Source organism: Pogoniulus pusillus, chromosome 9 (genome assembly GCF_015220805.1).
Source record: "Pogoniulus pusillus isolate bPogPus1 chromosome 9, bPogPus1.pri, whole genome shotgun sequence".
NCBI lineage: Eukaryota > Metazoa > Chordata > Aves > Piciformes > Lybiidae > Pogoniulus > Pogoniulus pusillus.
In genome coordinates this window covers 22,062,834-22,084,165 of record NC_087272.1, presented here as the reverse complement: position 1 = coordinate 22,084,165, position 21,332 = coordinate 22,062,834, and the positions used below count along the sequence as shown (strand labels likewise).

At 39.2% G+C, this 21,332-nt stretch overlaps 1 protein-coding gene across 7 annotated transcripts in view; it reads right to left on the bottom strand.

The window, feature by feature from the left end:
* GALNTL6 (polypeptide N-acetylgalactosaminyltransferase like 6) overlaps positions 1 to 21,332 on the bottom strand; it is a 430,986-nt gene that overhangs the window by 74,458 nt on the left and 335,196 nt on the right. For all 7 annotated transcript variants that reach the window (XR_010303417.1, XM_064148866.1, XM_064148863.1 and 4 more), the window contains 2 exons: positions 13,554 to 13,739; positions 8,283 to 8,466 (listed from right to left, as the gene is read on the bottom strand). Coding sequence is in view for 6 of the 7 variants with exons in the window: in XM_064148866.1 (XP_064004936.1) it covers positions 8,283 to 8,466; positions 13,554 to 13,739 (370 nt within the window). In the remaining variant the exon portion in view is untranslated. The remainder of the gene's footprint in view (positions 1 to 8,282; positions 8,467 to 13,553; positions 13,740 to 21,332) is intronic.

Genomic DNA, 21,332 nt, shown 5'->3' with positions numbered 1-21,332 from the left:
AGGGAGAAAGGTATGCACCCTGCACCTCTAGCTACTCCTGTTGCACAGATGTTATAGTGAAGTTGAGCCAATGAGCATGCATGGAACTTGCACCAATGTGCACTTTTTGGAAGTGCACAGAGGGGTCTGACAAAATTATCTGTTTTAGTCTTTGTTCTGTCTTCTGCTGGGAGCAGCTGTAGCACTGCATTCAGGCTTTAAATAGCAATAGGTCATTCCTTAAAAAAACCAACCACCAATGACAAAGAAAGAAATGGAGTGGATGCAGAGGTCACTCCCAGCTTTATGCAGGTAAACAATATAAAATGCAATTGTTCCTTAATACCAATAGGTGTCAGCAAATTCTGCATGAAAAGTTACAGAGAAAATGGCTTGAAAATGTACAAATAAAAATAATTATTTTTAAAGGGTAATTTTTTTCCCCAGAAAATTCTTCAAACGTGCTTTTATAATTTTGACAGCCAAGTCATCTGTATCAATAGCATTTTGGTAGTGTTCAATACATCACTTGTATGCACTGAGCAACATGGTTCTGTCTCCTTCTTGGACACCATCCCAGTCTTTGTTATGTAAAGAAATAGTAAATTCCTGTCCAGAAACTACTTAGTTTTCTAATTATTGGGAGTTTCAGCGACCCATTCTATGAATCTTCCCAGCATATGGGCATATAGACTGTCAAGTTCTAAAGTTAATGCTTCTGTGAAGTAGCAGGCTAACAGCTCTAGAAATACACAAATTCAAGATGCTTATACTTTTGTGCTAACCATTAAGCTCGAACTGTAAAAGGAAGCTGAAAATACAAACTTCTACACAGAAAAACACAGCTACTTTGGCACTCCACACAGTCTCAAGTTGCGTGTGGGGAGGTCTAGGCTGGATATTAGGAGGGAGTTCTTCACAGAGAGAGTGATTGGCATTGGAATGGGCTGCCCAGGGAGGTGGTGCAGTCACCATCCCTGGAAATGTTCAAGAAAAGGCTGGATGAGGCACTTAGTGTCATGGTCGAGTTGACTGGATAGGGCTGGGGGATAGGTTGGACTGGATAATGTTGGAGGTCTCTCCCAACCTGGTTGATTGAATGATTCTATGAAAATTAGTTTCCTTTTGACTTGAGAGGCATGAGCCACTAGCAACATTCAAGCAAACAGTTGTGTACAAAATCAGAATCTATCCAATTCAATACTGTCTAGGACTAATAGCAGCAGCTGGTAAGTTATCGCTCTTTACAGCATTATCTCCTCTGAACTGGTGTTGTGGAGGCAGGGAATCAATACGGACGAGTCAGGACTATATATATAAAATATATACTTTTGTGAAACCCGCCCCCAAAACCATATACAGAAATTAATTAAGTTTTAATTAGCAGATTCAGTTTGATTGAGAAGATCTTACAAGGACACCACAGATAAATCTGACTATTTTAGAAGTCAGGATTTGGAAAAGGCTAAGCTACTAAACATAGAATTCCTCACTATTAATCAGGCTGAGCCAAAAGTTTACTCACAGGTGAGCCAGGCTGGCAGAGAGAAAGGGCAGTCCAGATGCCTGTCCGCTTGCTCTCTCTTAAAAGATGTCTGAGGCTCGTTAGGCCTATCAAGCCTGCATAATGGGGGTGCTTATGGTGGGAAGCCATCCAAAGCAGGGAGGGTCCTGTTCCTGAGGAGCTTGTCCTTCAGAGCGCCAGGGGACTCTCTCTGCAGGAACTATCCAGGCGCGGGGAGGACTCTAAGGTGGGAACCCCAAGGTGGGAAGTACCTCAATATTTATACTCTTCCTAGACAACGAGCTGAGTTACCACTGCCTAGGCACAAAGACCACAGCCAATCCCCATCCTGATTCCAACGTGGGCACTGCACAGGCACCCCTCATGCCAGAAGGGTCCTTTGCTCCCCCGCTTCACGCCTGCAGGGCTGGGGGGGCGGAATGGAACAGGTTTTTCACAGCTTTTCCTCTCCCATTCAAATCATGGAGGAAGAGGAATTTTGGGGAATCCAGGACTCCAGGACAACTGGCCTTTTGACTAAGTGCACTCAGTTGTACAAAACACCTACAGTGAAATTGCACCAAAGGCAGGAGAACATGATTGAATGTGCATATATTCACTCATAAATAGTATTAAACTGTCAGCATGTTTCACTGACAAAATTTCTGAGGTTTTCATGAGTCCAGGAGTGGATGGCAGTTTGTAAAAGCTATTGTTATCTCCACTAACAGTTTTCTACAGACCATAGCTTGTAAAAACAATAAATCAAGACCATAAACTACCAAACTCTAATTTGTTGGATACTGCTTCTGTGTAAAATGATGTCTTGGCATCAAATTTTCCTGTAGCTCTTGTTCAAAACAGCAGATTATACCCAGGCTTTTAAAAAATAGACAATTGTTTCTGGTTGTGAGAGGTTTTATGAATATGTTTATAGGCAGAAATCAGTCATAAAAGACACACACTATAAAGCACTGGGAGCATAGAAGAGAAATCATTGTCCAAAGCACTTTCTAAACTTCAGAAAACGATCATAAAATCATAAAAGTACTTGTCAGATGTGAAATGCAGTCTTAGCAAATACTTTCTTTGCACCAGCATGTTGTAAAAATATATAAATACTGAAAGTAAGGAGCTGAAGAAAAAGAGTGTCTTATTCAAATAAAAGAGCAGGCTGACAACAGCTTGCATAGTAATAATATGATTTTAGATATACAATTCAACAGAAAGCGCCAAGTAATCTTCTACTCCAACAGACAATTTGCTATATTAATACAGTAATTTGCTATATTAATATATTAATTATACGTCCAAGGTTAAGAGTCTGTGCTGTAAGGGAAAAGAAAAATGTACTGATCATCTAATTTCATCTCTTGAGCATGTCCAAACTGTTACCAAAAAGTACATCCATAAACCATAAGTAGCCCCAGTTATTGCAAGCCCTCAATCCTATAATCTTTGTCAGACTCAGATCCAAAAAAGCCTTGCAATGGTAGAGTGATTACAAATAGGAAGCTGAGTATAGAACTAAAATGCCTTGCCAGATACTACAAAGTTGTTTCTACTTCTTTGGCTATCCCAGTATTTGCCAAACTATTGTTTTGGTCCTCTGCTAGAATTACAAGTTTCTTCAGCTTTGTCTCCCTTCAGGGAGGTCTGGAGGTGACAGCTCTACATCAGAAGGCAAACAAGGAAGTCTTAATGAGTAAGGAGTGGTCATATATCAAAGAGCTCACTAATTTTCTTAAATATGTACTATAAATCTTGCCATCCAGTAAGCAGCACTTCTTTCATGGATTAGGATTTCCATCTTGAGTTGCAATTCAATAGCAACACTGTAAGGTTTAACCCACAATTTTCCCTCCTTCCCGTATCATAAGGTTATACCACCATGAAACTGCTCTGAGGAGCTGTGCAGCCCTTTTCTACCATCTGCACTATATTAATCCTCTCAATTAGTTTGTGGTATCTCCAAATACTTTTTTGAGCTGAATTGTTGTTTTCTTTCCAATTAAAAATATGTTGCTGCTGGCATGAATGGGCACTCATGCCCATTTTCAGATTGGGCATATGATAACAGGAATTAAAGTAAGTGCTGCCAGGAAACAAACAGCAGTCATCCCCGGCAGGCTTGAGTATATCAAACCTCTGCTTTAAACTTTCACAGAGCTTTTAGCCCAAACAGACTATTAAATCATATAAACTGACATGCTGTATATCACAGCCCATTATAGTAACAAGGTTACCCTATTAATTTAAGTGGCAATTGCTTGTATTAGGCAAACTCCTCCAGAGACTAGAATACTTCCACCACAGAAAGAAAAAGTCACACAAGAGCATGCCATTATGTCCTCAACCCATGTGTCCCATAAAGGCCTGCTCCCAAACCTCTGCCATGACAAAGAAACAAATCACTAATAAGAAGTCAATGTGATCCTTGCCAAAATAAATATCTTTGGTATTCCCTGCTTATAGATTAGAATAAGAATTCCCTAGTCATCTCAAATTCTGCTGAATGATCATTGACCCTGTGATGAAGAGTGAGCATCAACATGACCTGATGATGGTTCCAAGATTATCTATCAATTTCCCACAATACACCATTTGCTCTGTGTCATTTCTACAATGCATCTGAATGCATCTGAAGTCCCTTCCAGAATATATTGCAGTAGTTGTACATGAATTGCAAGAGAAAAATCACTACAGCCAACTGTGATGAGCTGCAAGTGTGACATATCAGTTGAATGCAGTATAAAACTCCTGTTGTTTCTGTGGCACATGAAAAAGGGATATTAACAAAGAGTTCACAGATTTAGCCTCAGAATGGGAACACAACGTTATCAGGGGTGAAGTTCAGTTTCCATGCCTCTAAGGATTCACTGTATCCTGAAAAAAGTGCAACACAAATCTTTCAGAAAAACAACTAATCTTAAGGGCTATGAGATCTGCCTCAATGAATCACACAATTGCTTCAGTTGGAAAGACCTCTAAGACCATCAAGTCCAAATGTCAACCTAACAGCATCATGGCCATGAAACCATGTCTCAAAGTGCCATGTCCACATGTCTTTTACACACCTTCAGGGATGGTAGCTCCAACTCCTCCCTGGACAGCCTATACAGGGAATTCTTGTTAAACTTTCCTAAATGCTACAATAAGCATAGAGCAATACTCAATAATTCATATAAGAGCTTTGATTGACAATACATATAATATGGCTAGAGTTGGGTTCAGTGAAACCTGTGGAAAACTTGGTGTGGTCAGCAACAAATTACATGTGAAGCAAAATGGTGAATTTTGTACATGAATCTAGCCTGATCCAAATGCAGCTCTTAATTTGTGATGTGACTCTCAGGTTTGATGGAACATATCTGCACCTGGATTTTACACTGATGCTTTTGAGAGTACTCTACAATTCTAAAATCATAAACGTTTAAGTTACATTTTGCTGTAAAGCTGCTTTTGAGCAACTGAGAGGGTCTGAGAATGAGTATAGGTGTACATTAGGAAAATCTGAGATTTGGAATGAAGCTTCAAGTTCTGTTACAGTGAAGGGTGAAGATGTTGCTTGATGTTGCTTTGTACACATGCACTGCAATAAACCATGCCCATATTTACATCACAAATGCATGACAATGTCTAGATTCTTCAGAAGAGGGAATGTGACCTGAAAGACTATGTCCAGATAGATGACATCCTCACAGCATAGGACCTGTCAAACACTGACTATGGAATGCAATTTGAAAAACAACCACCACCAACAGGGAAGTGTGGAAAACCCAAGTTCAGCTGGCACTGAAGCTCAGCAAGCAAAAACGCTACTGTCACAGGATCACAGGGTGTCAGGAGCTGGAAGGGACCCAGAGAGATCATTGAGTCCAACTCCCCTGCCAGGGCAGGACAATACTATCTAGCTCAGGTCACTGAGGAATGCATCCAGACAGGCCTTGAAAGTCTCCAGAGAAGGAGACTCCACAGCCTCTCTGGGGAGCCTGTTTCAGTGCTCTGTGACCCTTACAGTAAAGATGTTCCCCTTTGCATTGAGGTGGAACCTTCTGTGCTGCAGTTTACACCCATTGATCCTTGTCCTATCACAGGGAAGAAGTGAGAAGAACCTGTCCCCACCTCCTGACATCCAGCCCTCAGATAGTTATAAACATTTATTAAAACCCCTCTTAGTCTTCTCTTCTCCAGACTAAAAAGCCCCAGGTCCCTCAGCCTCTCCTTGTAAGGCAGTGTTCCAGTCCCCTAATCATCCTTGTAGCCCTCCACTGGACTTTCTCCAGCAGATCCCTGTCCCTCTTAAACTGGGGAGCCCCAAACTGAACACAGTACTCAAGATGGGGTCTCACCAGGGCAGAGTCACACCAGAAGACTTCCTGACAACACTCAGTTTGTGGTGTCAACAGCAAACATTCTGCTGATGTCTGCTGCAGCAGTATTGTAATCATATGCAGATGGAAAAGAAACATTTCAGATAATACAGTGACTGCTCTTAGGTCTTCTGTACTTTAATCTGGTTTTATGGACATTATCTCATAGGCTGATATTTTTTGCTTAACAGGCATTTTAAGTGAGGGGAAAAAACTCATCAGTTCAGTTTTTGGATCACATACTCAGTATTTGCTGGTGTTTTACTAAAACCACTGGTGATTTTCCAATTCATTAAGCATCAGCTCAGATCTGATGCTGCTGGGAAGAAATAATGCTATTTAGATACCAATAGTAAAATATTTAACCTAAACTTAAAAAAAAAATCCCTACTGCTTACAAAATAGTAATAACAATTATGGTCTTGGCTGAGGCCATTTGTCATTTTAGTGCATATTCACCTAAAGGAAAACTGTTCTGTCTCTTTAATTCTGGAGAAGCTGTCTTGATCAGTTAAGTTACTGATACCTGCAATGGTTTGTAATGTTCACCATTTACTGTGCTTGCTGTAAGCAAGGTATTAAAAAGCTTGCAGTGTCAACAGAAGAGGTCCTAGAAGAAAAGCAGTACTGACTTTGAAACAGAAAATAACTCCTCCTCTAAGCAAAATTCCTACTGGTAAATTAGAACACTTCTTTACCCTCACCATTCTAGACAGAGGGTATCTCTGAGTAAAGATACTGTCCGAAAACACTGGTTTGTGTAAGAAGTAGGAAGCCTTTCCACCATTTTGGGAGACTACTACTCAGATTTTAAGATACTTCTAGGTTGCATAGTCCTATATATTGTTTGTTTTGAAGCCATTTATCTGTGTCTCATGAATGCAGGCTCGACAGAGTGGGTATCTACTGCTGCAATACTGATTGTAACAACAATTCATGCAAAACCACCACATCTGTTCTAGAAAGTTTCCTATGAGTTTCTCTTCTACAGGCCTTTCTTTTGTTTTTTGAGAGATGCATACTACAAACTGCAAATGTGTGAAGTGGCTGACAAGCCACCCTGTAGCTACACTGGCCAATATATAAATTTTACTTACACACAAACTTTGCTGAACCAAATCATATACAATGGGCTAGGCGAGTTTCAGTAAGTGGCAAGAAATTACAACTGCTCAGAAGATCAGGAAGACTTAGGGAAGAACAATGGAGGCTGTAGCAACTACAAACTGTTATTGGTTGTGGAGTGGTCACACTGCCAGCTGATGGAAAGTACTTCATCAGCACATACTCCGAAGCAAGATGAAGACTGATGTGCCTAGATGGTTTAAGTAAAAGGAACAAGCAGAATAATGAAAATAAGCCCATCAAATACCTCAGTTATCTACTTTCTCTCTCTAGCTAGTCATTCCCTGGCCATTTTCTACATGAATCAGATCCATTACTTCAAAAAAGTACAGAGTCAGGGCCAGAGACACAGGTTTTCTATTGTTATTTTTCCTCGGTTTGGCTTCAGAAGGGAAAACACCGAGCTTTAAAACTGCAAAAACCTGCAGCATGGAATTTCAGCCATGGCTACTGAGAGCATCAGAGCCAGTCCTGGCTGACATTTCTGCTGGGATGCACGATATGAGAGACCTGGAGACTGCCACATTGCACACTGCCTGTCGGTCTGTCCCTTCTCCACTGATGTGGATTAATCTGAACTGCTCCTTACATGAGCATAATTAAAAGAAGAAAGGATCTTCTATCTTGTGAAAACAAGATCATTCCCATGAATGAGCTGATCTATACAGTACTGGGATCAGTGGCTAGCTTATCAAGACTTAGCTACAAATCAGCGCAACACTGTTCAAGTGTGACACCCCTGTGTTTAAATTACAGCAATAGACTAGTAATATAATCGGTCATAAACAAAGCACCTGCTGGCAAAATGTGTACTCAGTTATTGATGCATTTATTGCATCCATTTCCAGCAAAGCAAGTACTAAAACTACAGTCTGTTCAGGAAGGTGGCCCATGGAATAAATGGAATAACTGTAGTCACATACACCCCTTGCTCAATTCTTTTTTCCAATACCTTTGTACTGTCCAATATTTTGTATTTTTTATATTATTTGGTATTTGTCCAAAACTTTTACCTAACTACATGTAGGTGTCTGTTTTATTCATGTACAACTACTGGGAAAGAAAAGATGGGGAAGATTTTGTGTTTCTAGGCACAGCTTGTGACTTCTGCAAGTTGTTGCCCTGATCTTTTTCCCTGTTTTGAGGTTTTATAAACTGGTATAAAAGCTGTTTGCTTCTGCTACCTTTCATTACTACAAAGTGGCCAGCCTGGAAATTTCTGGGCTTGGATTCTTCTACTACAGCCACCTTCTTTGCCTGTTCTGCTTCATGTTTCCACTCTCCCTTTTATTGCTACTTACTCAAAGGGGTCGCTGGGATCAGCTCTCTGGAGCTCTGGAGGAATCGGTATTCTTTTGTAGTACATTTCCCAGTCAAAAGCTCCTCGCATGGCATCCCCCGCCTGTGCCTCGTAGCCAAAGTGATTGTGGTCAATGACATCGATCATAGGACACACGATGGTTTTGTGGTTTAGTGCAATCTGGTCTGAAAAATGAAAGTAGAAAATAGGAAATAGCATTCTAGTCAAGCCATCTATCATATTACTGCAAAGTGAATCCCACAGGTTCTCTGATGTTTGAAGATTGCTTGCTTTGTTCCCTATGGTCCTCACATAATTTCATTTTTCAAATCTGTATCAAATGCAGACTGAACTTAATGCAGTTGGGCAATGATTAGAGGCATTTACAGTTCTTTAAAAGGGAAGCACATCCCTGTGAGGCCCACAGGAGTCCAGTCATCTGTATCTCTCTCACTTTGCTACTCTTGAGTTGTCCCCAATCTGTCAGCTACAGAACAAGGCAGAAAGCAACATGTAAAAATACACCTTCATCTGTGGGGATGGTGTACAGCAAGCTCCTGCAGGAGAAATTTTTGTATCTAAACGTGAATCTCAGCCCTTGCAACCATTCAGCTGCTCATCCTGTGGCTCTAGTGTGAATTGGCTTTGAGATGAAATGCTACCAATTAAAGGCAAACTCCATCACAAAGAGCAAAACAGGACTTGTGCCCTCTTTCCTACTATCAGTCTTATAAAGAAAGCCCCACAGTTTTATTCTTACTCATTTGGTTTCTTTTGTTTTTAAAGAAAGGAGTTTCTTTTTGCTTAAGAAAAAAAAAAATTAGAACTGTGAGGCTAAATCAAACTCCTATCTCTAGTACAAGGGCAGGGCAGGCCTGAGTCTGCTATTGTTTAGAGCTGATTAGAAAAGAAAGACAAATAAATAAGATATTCTAACTGCAAAAACTAGGCAGAAGAACAATAGTTTGAAATAAGTACAGGCAAAACTTGTAGCTGCATTAGCATGAAAGAACAGCAGAAAAACTTTCAATGAACTTTTGAAAACGAAATCTCAAAAGTCCAAGCAGAATTTTTTCTCTAAATGGTAGCCTAGATTCTTTACAAAATATACAACATTGTAGGGTCTAGATGGAAGACTTGCTTTTTGTTTTTATTGGATTTCACTGGTGCTTGATAATATTCTAAAGAAATCAGAAGGCTGAGAGTGGAATGAACACTTAGATGGGAAGGCAGGTAATACTGGTATAATGATTAATATTGGAGAGTCTGCTGCTTTGCTTCTGAAGGACTGATATTAAAAAAGATTACTTTAGCAAAACATCTGTAGTTTTCATATTTATTCTCAGTTATTGGTTAGAGAACATCAAGATAGTGGAACAATGCTGACTGCTAGGGAGAAATTACTGTGTCTGGAAATTCTGCAGGTCTTCACATCCTTATCCTTTAATAGTGAAATAAATTTTGAGCACAGGCTCTCATGAAATTCTAGGAAAGTCATCTCAGACATAATGGCTGCATTGCTATTGCTATTGCCAAATATAATTACATTTACTGGTATACTGTGTAGCGTTATCTGTAATCATTATGTGGAGTCATTTTTACATAATCTCTTTCTTGTGATGGTCCTGCTAATAGTTAGAGGTCTTATAACAATCTGTCTCTGATACCCTCCTTCTAAATTGATTGGAGGAAAGAAACTAAATGGGATTGATTTGGCTGGAGCAAGTCAAAGGTAGACTCATAATACATTAGCATCCTTCTCTTGATCTTTAAAAGCTGCTACCTTTAAATAAACTGAAGGATTGGAACCATGCAAGTCACATGAAGAGACAGCCACGGAGAAAATGATTTGAGCAATGCTCAGACTCAATTCCACTCCTCATTTCTACAACTCCACAAGAATTTTGCAAATAAGATGATCCTCACCTGCCTGTTCTTGTGTGTTTCTGCAGAATATACTATTTGGTCTCAGAAAAGTTTTAGAAATTATGAAGAACCACAAGAATATGATCTTGACTCCTGAGGAAACCAGGATATTTTTAGTTGTGCACACCAAAAAGCAGAGTAATAAACCCTGCAGCATCAGTGTTTCTTTCACTATGCCTAAACCAATGTACTTTGCACACATACTTAAAAGCAGCCCCAGAACAAATTCAGAAAATAGGAAAAAGGGCCATAGGTCCAGCTTTCACAAGAGTGCTAGCATCACACCTTTAGAGATGTGAGCATGCTTCTGCCTTTGCCAACCACTCACTGCTCTTCATCTCATCTGCTTCTAGTGCAAGATACTCAAAGCTGGAGCTGAACTGCTTCTCAGTTTCTTTTGCATTGCCTTTACTCATTGCTCTGTCACAAATTTGTACTGGTCTGAAATTTCCCATGCATTATTTAAAGACACTGCAAATATTCTTATTTTCCTACTTAAACATGATTAAAGATGGCGACAAAATTTGAGTGGCTCAGCAAATTACATCTGGTTATCTGAGTTGTCACAAGTACTTGTACTCTCAGTCTCCCCACTGGCAAGTAATGCATCATATAAACATTGTGGAGACAGACAGCTACAGCTAGCAGCTGTCCTCATAACTTGCTAAGCATGATCTAATCATGATATAGTTTTAAGCCTTGGTCAGGAAAAAAAAATCTGTTTTTACAAACCTGGTTCTGGTAGCCTATGGCACTACTGATCTATTGTCCATCACCGCTCTTACTGCTCCCACAGCAACATCAGCAGACGGAAAGAAGTGCCTGCATCTCTCAGCTGGTTTGCCGCTTGGTTTCTTACCTGCAATAACTGTGCTTTCACACTACACTAAACTCTCTGCTACAGCAGCTGGAACCCAAGACATATTTCCTTCTGCTGACTTTATACTGCTGAGGAGTGATAACAAGCAGCTGTGTTTGCCAACATTTTTACATGCCTACAGCTGCCTTGCTTAGGCAAAACTTTCTGAGATTTGTGAGTGGCTTATCTCAGTTTAGAAACCCATTTAAGCTAAAAAAATAAACTAAATAAAGAGTAAAGAAAATAAAGAAGAAAAATTTTGCACCTGTTTTTAAGAAAACTTTAACTGAAGCTCCACAAAGCTCTTTAGATAACTAACAAATAGTGAAATAACTCAAGTCTTCCTTTTGTCCAAAGAATTCATAGTCGATTCTGACAATGAAATTTAGACAGCAAAATGACTTTGAGAAGTGCATTTATGTGATCGCTCCTGGCCTCCTCATTGCCTCTGTATCCCCTAACACTCAGTTCAAAGTCTTATTTTGATCAAAACCTGGTTTGAAAGAGTGGAAGCTGCTGCATCTTTCAATGAAGACTGTCAGTCTTTGCTCCAGAACACTGCTAAATTGTGCTCTTGTTGAGGACTTTAAACTAGACAATCAGAGCTGAAAGAGGACAGCTTCAAAGCAGTAAATATCTAACATATTCTCTGCTGTCATTTCTTTGAATGACATTCAGTCACAGAATGTGTTGAATGAGGCACAAGATAAATCTTTACATAAACCTGTGCAAAAATGCATTAACTTTATTAGTATTAATAGCCAGGCATCACCTGATTTTGATATATTAAATATTTGCTACTTAATAGTTATGAGAAAGTTCTGTCATCTGCTTAGAAAAACAAGGAACAAGGCATCCTTACATTCACTAGCTGCATGTTCATTCTCTAGTTGTCTTTCATGTCATGCATTTCTAGCTCTTTCAAAATAAAGCCTATTGATTCTGGGCTCCAGTATTCCTCAAAATTAATTTCTACATCCTCTGGCTGGTAAGCTATGGGCATTTGTACTATATGCAGAATAACAATTATTTTGTTCAACTTGAGACCTAAGGAGAACTGGGACTTGGTTCTTTCTAGTTTTCTGGCTTCAAGCTGAGGGTTGCGATCATCAGTTCAATACCCAGCTGCAATCTAACTGCAATTATGAATCCTTTGTGACCATTCTATTTATTCTTCAGTTTTTCTAGGGTAAAACTCAGCTAGGTGCAAAAAAGCAAGAAAAGGAACTCTTCTTGCAAGTTGCAGCTCTCCCATTTCTAAGGTAATGAAATTGAAGGATCATGTCTTATCCCTAGTAACTTAGTAAAATATTTCAGAGAACAAGAGTTAAAATCTTCATGAGATTTTTCATTAGTGGCAACGAGCTGGGGGCAAACCCAGAAAGCAGAGGAAAGGTGGCTGTATTTACAGAGTACTCCAGAGTGTTTAACAACTACTCATCAGGGCTCCTTGTGGAAAGCTTGCTGAAACTTACATTAGTCTCTGCTACTTCATGTCATTTGGGTTTTAAGTGAAGACATGGAGGTTATTTTAAAAAATGCAGATGTTTTGAAAAAGGGCAAAGTGGTAACAAGTGTTACTGTACGTGCAATTTTACACAGAAGCTAGAAAGGATAAAAAAAATGAATTTTGTACATTGTCTTGTTACTGATCTGAAGAATAACTAGCTATTAGTATTTTTTTTGGTCCCAAATGGCAGTTCAGTAGCAGAACAGCATCTCTTCTTGGCTGCAAATGCTTTATCAGCATGGCCAAAGAGTCCAAAACTTAAGAAACAATAACTATTACTTAGTGAAATTGTATCCTGCCACGTATTTACAACATACTCTCTTAATTAATACAGACTTCTTTGATAGCAAGCTCAGAATTTTTCTTTAGTTTTGCTAGCAAAGAAGCACTCAATCTGCAAAGCACATACATATGCATTGCATGCAGTTAGGTGCGTGGAAAAAGGTGACATTGTTTCCTGAAGTGAAATCCCGGACTACCAGAATTGATTTTTTCCATTCCTTTGACTAATGGAGCATTGCTGGCTTCAGTTGGAAGCCAGCAAGGTAGTCAATAGCAAATCATTCTGTCTGAGCTTTCTATTGTGGATGCAACTGTTATTAGATTTAACAGCAAAAGCTGTTTTAATGGAATGTAGAGGACTAGGAAGTGATGCGTGCTTAACTAAAGTTGTCAGGTGTTATAAGGGTGTAGCATAATACCAATGCATATAGGAGTATTTTAATAAAATACATGTTAACTCTAACAGGCCCAAGTGATACTTCAAAAATTTGCCAGTTTTTCAGTCACAGGATCCACAAAAAGGAGCTGTTTGTATTTGTCTGACTTCTGTCTCGTACTGAGTCACCAGACACTGCAGCAGAGCTCCAAACATTTCTGTACAGTGCATGTCCTGTATACTGTGGGATACTGCTTTGACTGTTTAATCTATGCTGTATGCTCTAGTTTTAATGGCTTATGGACACTCATACACTTACTAAGCAAGGGAGGCAGCCAATTCACGTTGACTTCACAGTGGGAATCCAGAAATGTCAGGACTTCTCCTCTAGCCAGCGAGGCTCCTAGGAGTCTGGTGCGAATAAGTCCTTCTCGTTTCTTGGCACGTACAATCCTCACTTTGGCAAAACGGACCATGTATTCCTCCAGCTTCTCTTTTAAATGTTCTAGAAAGAAGGGCAAAAACAACATCAGTGGTGCCACACCTGGAGGAGCCAACACGAACAAAGGCTGGCATACAAGTTGCAAGCTTCCATCTCTTCTCATTTCAAGTTCTCCCAACTCTACCTCCTTGAGATGGTTTGGAAAGTGCAAATATCCCCTGTTTTATCACACAGAGGAAGACACTGACACTCTGGACCTGTTACCGCAGTTGCTACTGGCAACCTGCCATCCATAACATAATGATGGCCAAAACAACTGCAGGATATTAATCCATCCTCTGGTTCCTGCAGCCCGAGGCCAGATAAACATTCTGGCATGCCATTTTATAAACAGTGTCCTTTCCAAGTGGGTTTCCTATATCAGCTAATTAGGAAGAAGTATGTGTGGAAAGATTTTTTTTTTAAAGTAAGCATTAAACTAGCACAATTATACTATTTCATAATGAGAAGGCAAACAGACATGAAAGAAGACCTTAATAGTTGGATACCAGTGTGAAGCACACAGGCAGCTGACTGCCTAATAAGATTAAAGCTGCAAATGTAGAACAGTTGATAGGTTCTCTTATCTGCATAATCTGTGTTTATATCACAGAACAGCATTTTTGGGTATATTTTTACTTCTGACTAGAAGCACACACTAAGAAACATTAAAAAAAAACCAAAACCCAATGACAACAAAAACCCCTACAGTTTTGTCTCATCCTAAATACATCTACAACAGAAATTCTGATCTTCCATCTTTGTTAAAATGCCTCAGTTAGTCGGACTTATTACTTTGGAAAAATATGCTACTTTCATTTGACAGAGGAGGGAGAGAAAAGCTTAGTCTCCAGAAATTAATACTAGTGATAAGTCACATTTATCATGCCAAAGGTTGCAAGCAAAGCCTCACTGAAATCAGTTTACAAGGTTATGATTGCTTCTTATATCAGCTACTAATTCTTTGGACTTGTATGGTCAGACCTCAATCCAGACCTTACACCATTTTAGACCACAAGAAGTTTGCTAGGGCTGGGTGCTAGGTTGGACTGGATGATCTTGGAGGTCTCTTCCAACCTGTTTGATTCTATGATTCTATATTCTATTCAGCAGTACCCTGAAGCATATAATACTGACATACAGATCAAAGGCGACAAGCAAAGTACAGACAATACAGGATCCTGTGTTAAAATCAAGCTTCTCTGAAAAACAGTTCCTTGCACATTCTCCTTCTCTCTGCTCCTCTCATTCCAAGCTGACAAATGTGTAGGTCTTTCCAAATCTGCCTGCAGATTAGGAATAATTAGAAACACTAGTATGTAATTACATTTATGTAGTGGGACAGTGATGTGTGGAATGTTTTTCTGTACTAAGGAATCCTAATGTATGCTGACACAGAAGAGGAAGCAGTAACTGGAGAATATCAGCCTCCAAGGACTACAGAATAGAAGAGTGGTTTTGGAAGGAAAATTTCAACACTTTGGAGACCTACTAGGTCAAAAGAGTGCTCATAGTACTACCTATAAAATAGGGAGAAGTATTAAATGAGGAAAGTCAAATCTGAGAAAAAAGCAACCAAACCAAACAAACAAATAAAAAAGGATATAGATGACATTCAGACAAACACTGCACGTTTTTATGTTTTACCCTGTGACTGACTATAGAACGCACATTCAAATTCTGAAATAAGGGGAAAAAGAGATCTCTTTTTTCATCCTGTAAAATCCCAACACAATCCCCTAAAAGTCGCAATGACAAGAGATTCACTGTGTTGTTCAATGGTGGTCTTCGTATGAACAACTATATTCATGAGACAGGGCTGCGCAGCACTCTAACTCATTTTAGGTATCAGCTACAATTCAGCATCATGGCTGAACTGAAGTTAAACCAAGTCTTGGATGATTTTGTGCCCACGTGGAAGAGTGTCTAAAGTGTGTATTTATTGATCTATTTCCTGTTTTTATGAGCTCCACTGAGGCTATTTCCATACTGCAGGAATATCAAAGAAGGGAAATAGGACTTTAAAACAATGATACAAAGGCCTTGAAGGTAATATAAGAAAATTTGTTAGGTCTGTCCATAAGGATTTTTTTCCTATGTTGTGAATTGTATCATCTTAAAACCACGAAAAATGAAACAACTTCTAAGTGACAGGATGCTACATATTTCCAAATCAAATTAAAAAACCTACTTTGTTAAGTACTGTAGCTTATGCTAGTCCTCAGACTCTGGAAATGTCCTGTAGTTCTCTAAGGTCATATAACCATACACTTCTGACCTCTTTCATCCACAAGTGTTAAGTTTCTTTGCAGTGAATAGTCCATAGGAACGCTGCACCAAGAACAAGACCTCATTGCTGCATGCCTCACCGGTTACTCACCTTGAAGACAGCTCTCCAGCTATGGGAGTAAGTATTCAACACCTTGACCACAGTACAAATCCTCCATCCTCACCTGCCTACCCTCAAAGATGAGTTCACTGATGAGACACTAGCTGATAAAAGGATCCTACTACACTGCTCTAAATCTGGCTATGTATCAGATAAGATTGCTGTTTCCTGGGAGCTGATTCTATGCAGCTTCCCTCTTTGTACATGAAGGCAGCTACCGAGAAAGCACCTAAACTCTGTGACAGAGAGAAGCAGGAGCCTTATCTGGACAACTCATGTTGTTCCTGGTATTGATAGGGCTCTCTGTTGCCTGTACAGAAACTCAAGGATCTTCACTAGTTAGGTTTCACAATGACTAAGGTCCTTGCAACATACAGTTAGAATATGGCAGCCACTGAAGTTCAAATGAACTAACAGAAACACGCTCTTTTCATGCATTCTGATTAGTACCACTTCTCTTGGGCCAAATAAAGGCAGTGAAACTGAGTCTCCTACATGAGACTTAATTCCATTCCTTTCACATCTTGGAATGAGCAAATTCTGTAAGCTGAGCAACTTTCAGGAAATCACTTCAGGGACAGATGATGTAAACTATTACATAATGGCATATTTTTTTCTGTTCTTATACTAATTGCTAAATAACAAAGGAGTTGAATAATATAATTACATTGTTATCTGTTGTAATGGTTTGCACTGGTCAGATCCTTGCAAAATGAAAGAAAGTCTCTCAAACTGTTTTTTTTTTTACAGAATAAGATCTGAAATTCTCTGAAACAAACAAGAGTTCTCTGTATCACCTTCCTGTCTCTCTCAGCTCTTTGCACATTTCAGACAGCACGTAATCTGATTTATGAAGAACAGCATTAAAATATTCAGCACATCTTTTGATGCCAGAATCGCATATCTCAAAATTGGTTTTATCTACCTAATTAGTCCCACAGTAGAAAGGTTTTATTGTTTTCTCCTTGTCATTCAAAGAACAACTTGTGAAAAAGTGCAAGTATAAGTACACAAACAAGATTTGCATGTCTCGCTCACAGAATTCTAAATGCATCCTCATGTAAACATATCTGGAAGTAATTAGGAAGAAAACAGAAGTAATAAGTGTTAATTTTGATAGAATTTATTTAGACAAGTGACATAAAAAGATCAGGTTTGCATACAATTCAAAATATATGGATTAGTAGAGATACATAATAAGGTATTTAGACCTATTAAAATAGCTACATGTTAGTAATACCTGGACATAGTCAAACAGATCAAACACAGGAAAACCTCTTCTATTAAGAAAGAGAGTGTTGAGGTTGTTCAGCCTAGAGAAGAGAAGACTGTAGGGAAACCTTATTGTGCCTTTTCAATATTTAAAGAGAGTTTAAAAGGAACATGGGAGCAATATTTTCAGTAGGGCCTATTAAGACAGGACAAGGGGTAATGTTTTTAAACTAGAAGAAGGTAAATTTAGACTACATACGAGGAAGACATTTTTCTAAGGGTGGTAAAACACTTGAACAGGTTACCCAGACAGGTGGCAGATGCCTTATCCCTGGAAGCATTCAAGGTCAAGTTGGACTAGGCTCTGAGCAATGTGATCCAGTTAAAGATGTCCCTGTTTATTGCAAGGGGTTTGTACTAGACTACCTCTATAGGTCCCTTCCCACTTAAACCACTCAATGATTTCATACACAAGTAACAATACCTGCTGTACCTTTAGCTTTGAGATTTGGCAAAGAAGACAGTTTGGGAATTTATCTGGGAAATGTTCTCAATGATTACACAAACATCACTTAAATACTAAGTTCAAGAACCAACTCCAGTATGACTATGACAACGAAAATACCTGAAGTACAGGAAAGACACCCCCTCTTGGATCCACAAGTGATGATTTTAAATATGTAAATCAGTATGAAAGAGCTTTCATTTCACATTTTCCCCTGCAATATCTTGTGACACTGTTTCAGATCTTCCCAATCTCTAAAAGAATTAAGCCACGAAGTAACAGCCAGAGAGAGTAGACAGATTTAAAGAAAGCTCCAGTATTTTGTGTTATTGAAGAGACAAGCCATGTCTTTCATGTTGAACCACTCGCTGAAGCCACTCCAACATTACTCAATATAATGCTACTACCACACATGAGACTTTAAAAGGCAAAACAGCAGTTCTGCAGAATCTGCAGTCAGCAGATGGCTTTTAAAGGGTAGCTTCTTAATAGAGGAGTCCTTCTTTGAGCCAGGGGTCACAAAAACAGATGCTCTTCCAAAGACAGTATCTGGGAATCTCACAGCTCAAGTCTTGCTTAAACTATTCTCTAGAAGGGAATTACAACAACCACAACTACTACTACTAATGTTTTATGACAAATGAACTAGGTGCTATTAACAAAGTCTGATTTTTTTAACCTTATATTTTCCCAAAAATATGACCATAATCTTCTCTTTTCCACAGAATTCCATAAATTCCCTTCACAGAAGAGAAAACCAAATTACATTTTATTTCCTACAGTACGATGGCACTCTCACAGCTCCCAATTATTGGGTTGCTAATATTATTTCCAGAAGAAGCATCTCACACACAAAACCTATATATTACACACACACATTTAGAAGCAAGTAACCTCAAGAGCCCAAGTAAACACACATCAATCACTGTCAGAGCAAAGCTGTAATTCTAAAGAAATTCTCTGAAAGAAATGATAATGCAGTGTGTAAACAGCAAGCAAACTGTAATAAAACGGCCTTTAAGTGTCTACAGCACAGCGCATTCTGCCCATTTATTACAAGACAAAATAGTTCAAGAAAGCTTGCTGTGACAAGGAAACAGGAAGGCAGGATGGTTTCATTTATGTGCTGTAATACTACGTAAATTTCACTGTCAGAATTAGCCATGAGAGAGAAGCAAGTATTTAAATTCCACAGCAAGCTATAACTGGTGCACTTTGGATGTAAAGAAGCCAAACTCTTGTCACTAGTTATGGGGAGTAAATGTCTAATTTGTAATTTAAAAGAAAATGCATCAGTCTTTTATTCACAGTGTTGATCAAAGGAACCCATGAATCATATGTTTGACACATGCCAGGCACCTGCCAGGGCAAGAGTTGGCACAGGCAGTGACAAATAAAGAACAATGCATGCGCAGGAGGTTTACAGGCTGTCACTGCCGTGACAAGTGATGATAAAGGGAAGCATTATGCTTCTTCTAGCTAGAGCCTGTAAACAAATTCTCTATTTTAATTTTAATTGTTCTGTGTGGGCCTTCTCTGTTTTCATTTAAAGTCTGGACAAGCTTTTCTAAAGGAAGAGAGCCACAATTGCCTGGTCATAGTAATTAAAGATCTACTCAAGCACAATATCTGGTTACTTAATTTGATGCCCGGAAATAAACTGGAAGTTAAGGTTCTGCCTTTGTCAGGAAATAAAAATGAACATAGTAGTAAAAACCAGAGCTGTAGCTCTTTTCACCTGCTGGGGCACATGTAGGTAATATTTCATTACCATACTGGTACCTCATAGCAACATGTGGTGTGACAAGCAATATTCCTACAAGGTTACTGAGAAGATGTTAACAGAGACTTAAAGGATGATGCGAAAGCTGGAGCTGTTTTTAAAGACTTGCTTGACTGCAATATGGACCATGAAAGGAAAGAAAAGACAAAGAAAACAAAGCCTTTTGTGAAGTCCATTCTGGCTGGCCAGGAAAGTCCTTCTGAAATCTGGGCATGTAACATGGTTTAACTTCTGTCCCAAAATACTGAAAGCTCTGCTACAGTGTTGTTGACCTGCATGTTATCAAATAATTAAGAACAAAACCAGAACCTGCTAAATGCCCTAATAAACAATCTGAGTAAAATGTTTCTTTTAAATCTTCTTTGACCAAGAAGTAGGCAACTAGAGCTGTTCTGCCATTCTCAACGTGAGATGTATAAGAATAATTCAGACAAACAGCGGTACAAAAACATGTGCTGGCCTCTCCTTTTACCTCAGCACAGGCACACTGGAGGAAGCAACATGGCCAAAAACATAGCAACTCTGAGATCAAGATCGTGGGGCAGTAAAATAATCTGCAAGTGACTATTCCTGCTGCTGAAAATCAAAGTGGTCAAATGTACTCAGCAATAATGAGGCCAACTCAAGAAGATTTTTCTTGAACTCTTTGCTCTCTGGTCAGCAGCCCAACGTGCACAGAAGAACCTTCCAGTACATTTCTGCAATGAACCTCAGACAGCTTTCATTGTGAAAAGGACTTCCATCACTTTATGTCCTTTTCTGCAAAATGAGATTATCTTCATAGGTGAAATGAGCAAGGATACCTTCCATTCTTTCCCTGAGGCCTTGAGCATATATCTTTCCTAGAATAACTCATTTTAATCATTTGATGTCTGAAATGCTTCTATCTAGTTTAAGTCTCAAGCTTGACAGAAAACATATAAGGGAAAGTTAGTGGCCTTAGTTTTCTGCTGTATTTGACAAAATAGCTCCCTCCAGTGCATTGTCATTATTTTTACTTTTGCTGTCTACAATAAAAGCAAATCAGTCTGAAGAGAGAATCCAAGGTGAAATGATGAATTTGAGTATATCATCTTTCTTTCTTCTAGTTTCCCTTCATGTTTCTTATTTGCAGAAGATCGGCTGGAAATGCTGCTTGGAAAAAGAAATGCTGCAAAAGCTATACCAGGTCAGTTGCTACTTTTTCTAGCCAAGTGAAAGATTCCATGAAGGGCAAGTCCCCTGGTTATACCTCTGGGTAAGCTATTCCACTGCTGCACTACCCTTCTGGTGAATAACATTTTCCTAAAGTCCAAACTGAATCTTCCAAGCTGCATCTTGGGGTTGTTGCCTCTTATTGTACCATCTGCCAGTAGCAGAGGAATGAGGTTCTGCCATCTGTGCAATTCCCATTAAAGCTGCTGTGGGCAAATATTAGATCACCATTTAGCTCCTGCTTTGCCAGACTAAACAAGGACAGGCTCCTCAGCCTCTCCTCAAAGGTCACATACTTCTGGCCCATGACAGTGTTGTTAGTCTCCTGCTGAAATGACTTGAGATTTTTTTGTCCTTCTTGAACCGCAGAGCCCAAAACTAGATGCAGAATGACAGATGTATGCAGCACTCATTTTAATTGACTGTCATTTCCAGTGGTTGCCCAGTCTTTTGGTTATCTTCCATCATGCCTTTACTTTTCACCAAGAAGAGTGTGATAGTATTCTCTCTTCAGATACCCAGATCTAAAGTATT